General features: G+C 30.2%; 1 protein-coding gene across 5 annotated transcripts in view; it reads left to right on the forward strand.

The window, feature by feature from the left end:
* LOC115211768 (ecdysone receptor) overlaps positions 1-7,492 on the forward strand; it is a 147,030-nt gene extending 139,538 nt beyond the window's left edge. For all 5 annotated transcript variants that reach the window (XM_029780454.2, XM_029780489.2, XM_029780462.2 and 2 more), the window contains 3 exons: positions 695-859; positions 2,747-2,969; positions 5,654-7,492. In XM_029780454.2, coding sequence (XP_029636314.1) covers positions 695-859; positions 2,747-2,969; positions 5,654-5,892 — 627 coding nt within the window. In that variant the 3' untranslated portion in view covers positions 5,893-7,492. The remainder of the gene's footprint in view (positions 1-694; positions 860-2,746; positions 2,970-5,653) is intronic.
* The last annotated feature ends 2,778 nt before the right edge of the window (positions 7,493-10,270 follow it).

The raw sequence follows: 10,270 nt of genomic DNA on the forward strand, positions 1-10,270 counted from the left end.
CAGATTAGTAGCTAGAGTAAGGAAGCAATTATTTCTGTTGGTAAATGAAATCAGAAGGATTCACAGAAGTTTGGCAAGAAACAAGTTTATGAAACCCATTGGGTGTGCAACATTAAACTACATGAAAGATTTCTGCATGTCAGTTGATAAAGCAACTGAATATTAAAGTGTTAACCAAGTGTTTGTTGGAGTGGCAATTAAACTGATATTGATATGTATGGCGAGGAGATAGGTTGTTCTCAATGAAAATTACAATGAACTGACAGGGCAAAACATAGAAAACAATAAGATTCAGGCTAACTGAGATGATGCAGATTTGTACAACTTACACAGTCATGTAAAATCAGATGTTACAGCTATGGTAATGGTGGTGGTGGTGATGAAGGAGGAGGAGGAGGAAGGGTGGTAGTAGTAGTAGCAGCAGCTGCGGTAGCAGCAGCAGCCACAGTTGTAGTAGTAGTAGTAATAATAGTTACTTACTTGATGTGATATTGATGTAGTTATTAGTTCAATAATTATTTTACATTTCTTTTTCCATATTAAATTACATTATGTTATTGGAGAATGTGAGAAGATCCAATTGCAAAAAGGCCTTTTTTTTCCCTCTGAATTTATTCTTGTAATTCATAAAAATGTATTACCATTTTAAATAAACACTGAGATGTATTGTAGATGGCTTATATTATTTTTGTAGGAAACAAACATCTTAAGCACAAAAACTAAAGGTGAACTCCATAATAACATGCTAAAACAGATGGCTTTAGTATGTGTTGCAATGACAAAACTGGTAGTTGAATTTGCTAAAAGATTGCCTGGGTTTGATGAATTGCCCAAAGAAGATCAAATTGTTTTATTAAAGGTGAGATTATTGTTATTATCAATCTTGAGACCATTTTGATAACTTGTTTGTTTTGAAATACTGTTATAGTGTACATATTTTGCATTATGAATAACATCTAATTATGTTGGACTTAAATGAGGACCCATCACTGCTTATATATATATATATATATTGTTTTTTCTTCCGCAAAATGTTGTTTTCACACAATTGCTTGAAAGTGCTCAGGTAGGTCGAACCTGGGATACTAGTCATTATATAACTTGGTTTAAGAAGAGAAAAAATTTAGATAATCATCCTATAGTTATGATTTACATCAACATCATAAATACACAATAGATACACCAAGACAACGAACATATCAATATATTATTGTTATTTAGAATAGAAATAAGAAATACATGAGGTAAAAATATATGTGAAAAAGATAAATAAATAAAGAGTGATACATCGATTGAAAATCATTAAATTTAAGATGAAAAATGTTGAATTGAGAATTAAAAGTTATAAAATACATCGACAGCAGTGAGAGATCTTAATGATGGATTTAACAGAGAAATAATAAGGATAAATTTGTTTTAAGAGTTCTAAAGAAATGTTTATAGAGGGTTATAGCTCCATATAAGATATGACTGTAATCAGTTTTGATTAAATGAATTTCAGCAAAGACATAAAATACATGCGCAGGTGTGTGTATGTTGTATAAACATTATATATTAACTATGTTATATAAACTATATAGTTTATATATAAACTACTGTGTATCCTTGGAAAATCCATAGATGGTAAATATCTAACTTTATAATTACTTATTTGCAATAAACTGCCGTGAGATTAATTAAATAAAATTCATGTTCCTCTTTATCACTTAATAAATAATAGATATGCATACATATTTTCTGTATCACTAAATCTTCTAATAACATTGCCAGTTTTATCAAGATTAATGGTGACATCTTCCAGAAACCTCCGACAAATATCTTTTTGGGGATATTTGTTGGAAGTTTCTCATTTCATGTTTAGTTAATCTGCTTTTAACTTCAGGGAGAGCTACATGTTTTGAGTTCTGTCTGATAGATTGTTTTGATTTCAGGTTCATCATTAAAGTGTACTTGAGTCTGAAAACCTATTCTTTCTTCATGTATAGTTTATTTTTACTGTCATGTGAATCTTAGTACAGATTTTGTGTGAGATGCAATGTATTCTTTGTAAAAAAATATATAAAATATATGCATGGGCAGTTAAGTTGAATGGAAATTTCTTTATAGCATTCGGCTAACTAAATGATTTGTTAATGTTTCCATGAAATACAGATGTAGTGAAAGTATCATTAGCTCAGCTAACTAAACAACATGCCTGTATTTCCATGAATTTCAGACACTGTTAAAGTACCTTGGCAGCTAATTGCTTTTCATATGCATATCAGTATGTGTGTTGTGAGAGAGAGAGACTTCTAATTATATTAGTAGATTGTATATATAAATAAACCAACAATAACTCCTCTGTACAGTTATTTGATCTGCCACTAATATTAGTCAAGTCTCCCTACTATCTTCTTAAAAAGAGACATATTTGATAATGTGGTCTTAAATGCAAAATAACTGAAAAACAGAGGCAGCCTTGGTATGGACATTTGCCTTGTCGGAAACAAAAACTAAATTCATTCAAACACAGTCTACTACTGTCTTCTAAAAAAAATATACAAGACAGGTTGGTCATGGTCAGAACATATTTGATCATAAGTCTACACACTCAGAGCTTATTGTAACAAGATTACATAGTCATTTTCTGGAATGTCCTTGATTATAAGACTGCTTCATCAGGTTTGACCTCAACAACAATGGCATCAATAAATTGATAATGTTAAAAAATTTCAACAAATCTTTTTTTATCGTATTATTCTCACAGGAAGCATCCAATGAAGTTACGACATTAAGAGCCTCCAGGTGTTATGATTATAAAACAAAGACGATAGTTTTTATGACTGGAATACCTGTTACTAAAGAAAATTTAAAAGCTCTTGGTATCAGCAATTATGCAGAAGTTGCATTTACTTTCTTCCAAAGTCTGGTAAACCTTTGTGTGGATAATGCTGAATATGCACTTCTCACAGCTATTTGCATTTTTTCAGGTGAGATATAATTCAACTATTTTACATTTTTCCTGCATTACTGACTTTTCTAATAGCTTTCAAAACTTCAGAGTTGTACTTGTCCAAGTGAGCAAATACTACAAAATAAAAGCAAGTGGTTTTTACTAACTCATGAATATTAAATATTGTCTAGAGAAAAACGAATAAAGTACGTTGTCATGAATCCAGCATAAATCTAAACAAAATTAGTGTCATTTATTTCAAACATAAAAACAATTAGAAAAACCATATAATTTACTTCATGACTGCAGATATGTTAAAAGGCTGAATTCTTGAAATATATAAATATCATCCAAAAATGTGCAAGGCATATTTTTTTGAATACTATAAATACATTCATTGTGAATTAAACTTTGAAAAGAAGCATAAATTTCATGAATACAAATATTTTCAGCCCCTTGTTTTTCCCCTCTATGTGCGCACACACACACTTTTCAAAATAAATAAATAAATAAATAAACTTATAATTTCCTAGAAGCATGGTAAATTCTTCCTGAAATCTGAAAATATTTAAGAGTTGGTGCCTAACTCTGGTTTCATAGCAGGAAGTGAGTAAATGCCCCTTCATCTCACCCCTGCATCCTGGATGGCAATATCTATTCTATTGCCAACATTCAGACCAGTCTGAGTATAACTTTCCTTGCCATCTATCTCAGAAAACCTGCAATGATCATGGGCATTTCCCATGTATACTTTACTCTTGAATCAGCATTTTTAACTATTTAATATTCAGATTACTCTGTTGAATCTATTTATTGGGTCATCCCATAAATAATGCAGTTTTTTTCAATTGCATGAACTAAAAGTTGGAAGGGGGCAGGATAAACTACCTGCATCAACTTGCTATAAAAGCAGGTAGCAATTTTACCTTGTTCTTATTCTTAGAGAAAGTTTTGAAGAGTTCAGTTCGATTTTAACAGTTTTTTTTTTCAAAGCCATAGTGGAAGTGACAAAGGAGTATATTTGGCATATTTTACTTTATGAGTTCAATAAAAATAGCACAATGGAAAGTGCAAGGAATATTAATGCAGTATATGGGGATTGGACAATAAGTGTCAACAGTGGTTCCAGAAATTCTGATCCGGAAACTACAGCCTAGAAGATGAGCCTTGTCCTGGAAGATCTGTAGAGCTCAACGAGGGCATCCTACAAACCCTGGTGGAATGAAGCTTGGATTTGGTCATTCAACCATTCATCAACACCTGCATGCCATCGGAAAAGTCAGCAAACTGGGTCAATGGGTTCCTCACAAACTAATTGCACGCAGAGAGTAAATGTGTGCTCTTCTTTGTTGTCATGTCTCATGAATGAAACTTTTTTGGACTGAATAGTGACTGATGATGAGAAATGAGTTCTCTATAAGAATGTCAAGTGCCAAAGACAGTGATTAGGGAAAGGAGAAACACCAGCACCCTAGGCTAAAGAAGGTCTTCACCTATGTAAGGTGTTGTCTGTTTGATGGGAGATGAAAGGTTTAGTCCACTTTGAACATTTAAACCCAAACCAAATGATAACTTAGGAGATCTACTGTGAGCAATTTGAGCAGTTTAAGTCAGTGCTAGAAGAAAAACAACCATCTTTGGTTTCAAGATGAAAGGTATTCTTCCACCAGGATAATGCTCAGCCACATACAGCGATGACATTCCAAAGGCTGGAGCAGTTTGAATGGGAAACAATGCCCTGCCCCCATATTCTCCAGACATTGCCCCATTTGATTATCATTTATTCTGTAGTCTTCAAAATCATTTGGATGGAAAAATAGGAATTCTGTAAACAAAGTCAGAACAGTACTGGAGGAGTATTTTTCATCACAGACAAGTGAATTTTGGAAGAGGGGCCTTGCAAGTCTATTAGATAGATGGAAGAGCATTGTAGAAAATGGAGAATGTAATTTAGATGAAAAAAGAACTTTGTTTATCTTAATTTTGAAAAATAGAAAAGTATGAAAAAAACGCATTATTTTGGGGATGACCCAATAGTTACAATTTTTTTAATTAGCCATTCTTTATTTCATAGCTTTGAGATTTTGATGATGTGGTTGTTTATTTTTAGAATAACACTGTAGGGTAGGTGTAGGAGGCTGGATCTAACCAATTTGAACATAGAATTGGTAGAATAATTTGGCAGGTATGGCCAATTTAAATGCTAAAAATTTAAGTAACTTAAAATATTTTGATTCCTTATAATAATAGAAGTTTTGTAGTTTACTGAATAAACTACAAGGTTTCTCTTCTAATGTTGTACACTCCAGAGTAAAGAGAGTTAAATGCTCTGAAGAACAATGTTTCAGGTACGTCAGATTGTTTCAGCTATCCATGGTATGTCTGTACCATGAATAGCTGCAACAAGTGTATGAGTATTTGTATGATCACTTGGTCTTCCAGAAATAGCTATCTAATCTCCCTCAAACTGCACCCTACCATCTTAAAAAAGAATGGACACATTGGAGAATATAGTACTGAATGCACAATAGCAAAAATAGAAAGAAAACGGTCATCGGTGGAATGCTTTTAATCATAGATCACTTCTGTCTGGACTAATTTGGGTGAAACAACAATTGTCTCTAATCTATTTCATCAATAGTTTTCTATGTTTTTCTTTAAAAGTCATAATCAGTTTTTATCTTTTTTATTGATTGAATTATTCTTTTCTTTCTTTCTTAGATCGTCCAGGATTAAAAAATCCAAAAATGGTTGAAAAATTCCAAGAAACATTTGTTGATGCACTTTATGCTTATGAAATTGAAAAGCGTACTCATGGGGGCTGTTCTTTCGCTATTTTGCTTTCTCGAATTACGGAACTACGTACTATAAGTTTAAAGCATTCTGAGGATCTATTAGAGCTTGAAATGGACAGAATGTTTATTCCTGATTTAGTAAAAGAATTTTTTGGCATTATCTGAAAAACAAAAAGTACTAAACGAAATGTAATCAAGCTATTTCTCAGTTCACAAACAGGGAAGAATTTAATTTCCTGATAACTCAAGAGCACATGCTCTTCATTGGAAATAAACACTTAAATATTATGGTGGTTGGAAAATAGAAAAGGAAAGAAATGAAAAGACAGTATCCTTCGAACACTATATTACTAAGCATAACAGCTGAAAAACAACACAAATCTAACAATTTTTTTTTCCTTTTTCATTGATGTGTATACAAAAAGCATGTGAGTATGTACATGTGTGTAAGTAACTGAAGTTTGTCAATTGTATATAGATCATTTAACGGTTGTACAGTTCTTCATACTATCATAACTCAGTTGATGATCATCAAATGTTTTGCCAACAAAGTTTGGCAATTCATTAATCATTTAATGTACAGTCTCTTTTCTTTTTCTTTCTTTTTTTTTGGTGTTTGGGGGTGTGTAAAATAAATGAAAGGTTGAAATACTGTGTAATTAATCACTAAGAAATGAAATAATGTCGAAGGTCTCTGTGAAAGCATATGGGGGTAGGATGAAATGTTTAAAAGAAGTAAGACATTAGGTATAGATGACTGTACATACTGTTCAATAGATTAACCAATATTGTAAGTAATCACTTTATCTTGGGTTTTTATTGACTGGTAAAAATACATTTGCTCAAATATATGGTAAAAAAAAATCCTAATTTGATTACAGTAAACTACGTAATAATTTGATTACAGTAAAGCATGATTTCATTACAGGAAATAATATATCGAGATCTTTTCTGTTTTTCTTTCGAAATTTTTCTTTCACTCCTTTTCAAAGATAAAAACAAAAGTGCATGTGTTCCCCGTTTTTAAAGAAATAGCTTTATTAAAATGAAGGAGCAGACTACTTGAAATTATATATTGATTTTTTTTCCCCCCTTCAAATTTTTATCTTCAATCTTTATCTCAGAAAAAAAAAAGAACTTTAAAAAACAACAAAAAACATTCAAAGTGACTCTAAAGAAAGTTTTCTGCTGAGGACATTTTTTTTTCATTTACAACTAATGGTATATATAAGTTTTATGAAAGTTTCTATATGAAATGATTAGGTTATCTGAACTATTTCATAAAAAAAATGTATCAGTAGACCATTCCAGAAATTGATATTTTTTTAATTAGAAAAATAATTAACATAAAAAAAAATATTAACATTAAAAAGAAATCTGTAAATACTTTTACCCTTAATTAAGTGACTTCCATTCCATTGAATATCAAAAAAAAAGACAAAAAAATCCCTTAACTTATAATCTTATGTTTTATTCAAATGTTCAACCGGTGAACAAATTGTGAAAGCAGGATTTTTACGACATAAAATACTACACAAAGCTTAACATTTTAACTGTTAAATATTCTTTGCAAAAAATTTATTCCACTATTATCAATGGAATTGTTTGAAGTCCCAGTTTTTCATCCCTGATGTTATTCTTCAATCTTTTATTTGATCCTTATGGTCAATGTTTTAAATGTTACAATAAGAGCTCTGGTTGTATATTTCAAAAATATCTTGACATTATAAATCGATTGTAAAAGTGCAATATAGTTCAAAATCTATTTTGAATAGCTTTTTGATTTTTTTTTCTTTCTCTATTTTTTAAAACTTTATTATTATTATTATTATTATTATTATTATTAATATCATTGTTATTTATTCATTTATTTATTATTTATTTATTTATTTTTAATTATTATTATTGTTATTATTTTTTGCTATAAGCCTCTTTCTGTGATGAAATGTTTGATATCATATACTTCAGGTGATATCGTTTGAAACACATGTAGCAAGCAAGTTAAGTGTAGTAACTAAACAAAAAAGTGTATGTTGTTGGAAGCCATCATGTGAAATTGTAAGAATGATTCATGGAGAGAAACTGCTGACCACATTATATTAAAATTCAATGTTAGGTTATGAATTACCATACATAAAACAAATCAATGTTTGAAGCTTGAAAAATTATAGGACTAAATTAATAATGTTATCTAAAAATATATTAAAACATTCTTATCTATGTAGATAAGTTCGTAAACATTTTCAAACTATTTACACCGGTGTCTTGTTAGTCTTTCATTTTTGACAGCTCAAGAAGTTTGGAAAATGCTTTTTTTCTGCTTTTCTTATGATAAATATATTTAAGGCTATGATTTAAGCCATTATTTTATTTCAAAATATAATTCTCACTTGTTAATTTTTATATACACCCTGACATTGTACATTATTCATTGTCATAACACACAGTTCTTCAATGTTAAAATGGCACAGATGATATTATATTTCTGCTAAAAGAGTCAAGGGCTTTTTACAGTTTTATACATACACGTGTATGTATGTGTGTGTGTATATATATATATATATATAAACACATATGCACACACACACACATACACACATATATATATATATATATATATATATAAACACACATGCACACATATATATACATATATATATATATATATATATATATATATACATATATGGGAGAGGTGTATCAATGTATGTACATATATATATATATATATATATACACTTACACAAATATATTCACACACACACATATATATATATGTGAAGTCAGATAGATATTAATTACACAAGAACAATGACGCATGGGCTTTGAAATGTAAAAAAAAATACACAATGGAAATATAGACATGATCATACATGCCAATATTGATAGGGATTGTACACACTAACATTGAAACTAGTAACAAAGACTTTATATGTGTCTGCATGACAGTGCACACGTTCATGTGTGTGCTTGCATTCAGTAGATGAATACATTTATGTATGTGTTTTACATACAGACAAACATACATATACACATACATACACATACATATATTTTGTTAAATAGTTTTTTGTTGCTTCTCCTGAAAAATCATAATTATATCAATTATTTTTTGAGCACTTTTAGTGAATAATACTTCATTATAACTAATTATAGTGCATCTTGTGCAATGTGTATGTGTCTCCTTTCTGGCTATCTGTATTAAATATCTTGTACTAAAGGCTAAATAGCACTCTAAAATAGGTGCATTGTAATACATTTTAAAATGTGTATAGCCAGGTATTAAAAGGAAAAGACTTTAAGCACATTACTTTTTTAATAGAAACATATTGGCAAAATCAGAAATACGCTACTATCATCATCAAGTTCTGAGTGCAGACTGATGATCAAATTGCATATAGTTCAAAATATACTCAGTATGGAAGAGGAGACCAGAAAGTAACAGGATCAACAAAAAGTGTTTCGGATTTTTCATAATCAGTTTGCATTGTAGATGCCTTTTTACAGAATGAACTTATGTTGTCACAAAATTGACTGCAAAACTAGTCAAAGTCAACTTACATAATGAGTACATTAAAATTAGTACTGAAGAACAAGAAACATTTCATATGTAAAGTATTTAGAGAGAGCTCCATAAGAAAGACGAGTTCAAGACTATTAATCATATTTTTATGTCATTTACATTTGAGGGTTTTTTTTTTCTTTAACTCCTTTGTGCATGAAATATTTCTTTTTATTCTGAGAATTTTATTGCAGCATTAATTTCATCATACTCCTCATGTAGGTTGACCTTGTTTTACTGCCAATATTTGTGATTTGAGTTCTCTCTATAAAGATATAAGCAACAACACAAACAGATTGTGACTGAATAAGAAGCACTTGTGGTTCATCTTATTTTTCCAGCTTTCTTTCTTCACACTGTACATATTTTGAACAATATTCAATTTAAACATCAGCCCATGTTCATCAACCAGTGATGAAAGTAGTATATTTTTGGCCTCAATATATTTCTATTAGAAATACACATACATCAAGCCAAGATACTTTGCTGTCTGTCTATATGTATTTTAATATGTAAAAGAAAGATTAGAGTTAAGTATATTTTAGATATTAGATTTAATTAGCTTTTCTATCAAGATCTTTCTAAATTCTTTACACAAAGTAAGTAATGGTTTTTGGGTTGTTTTAATCTTTTCTATTGAGTTCTTTCTAAATCCTTTATATTTGTTTGTTCCTGAGAAATTTATTTCAGCTTTCATTGTGTTGTGTATTCATAGTTCTGAGATTCATTGCCTCTGCTGGCAACAAAAGGATTCTCTCTCCCGGTGAATGGCATATGCTTGTGTAAAAAATGTATTGTTGCTTGTTAGCAAAACATGAGGACTGATTATGGAGGACTACAAAGCAATGAAGTAATTACGCTTTCATGGATATGTAAGGCTTATGCCATAAGAAACAGAACACAAATTATGCTGAGTAATAGATTGTGTACAGAAGGAATCAAAAGTATTGTGATGGTACAGAAATGTAGAGATATTTGAGT

Source organism: Octopus sinensis, linkage group LG1 (genome assembly GCF_006345805.1).
Source record: "Octopus sinensis linkage group LG1, ASM634580v1, whole genome shotgun sequence".
NCBI classification, from domain to species: domain Eukaryota; kingdom Metazoa; phylum Mollusca; class Cephalopoda; order Octopoda; family Octopodidae; genus Octopus; species Octopus sinensis.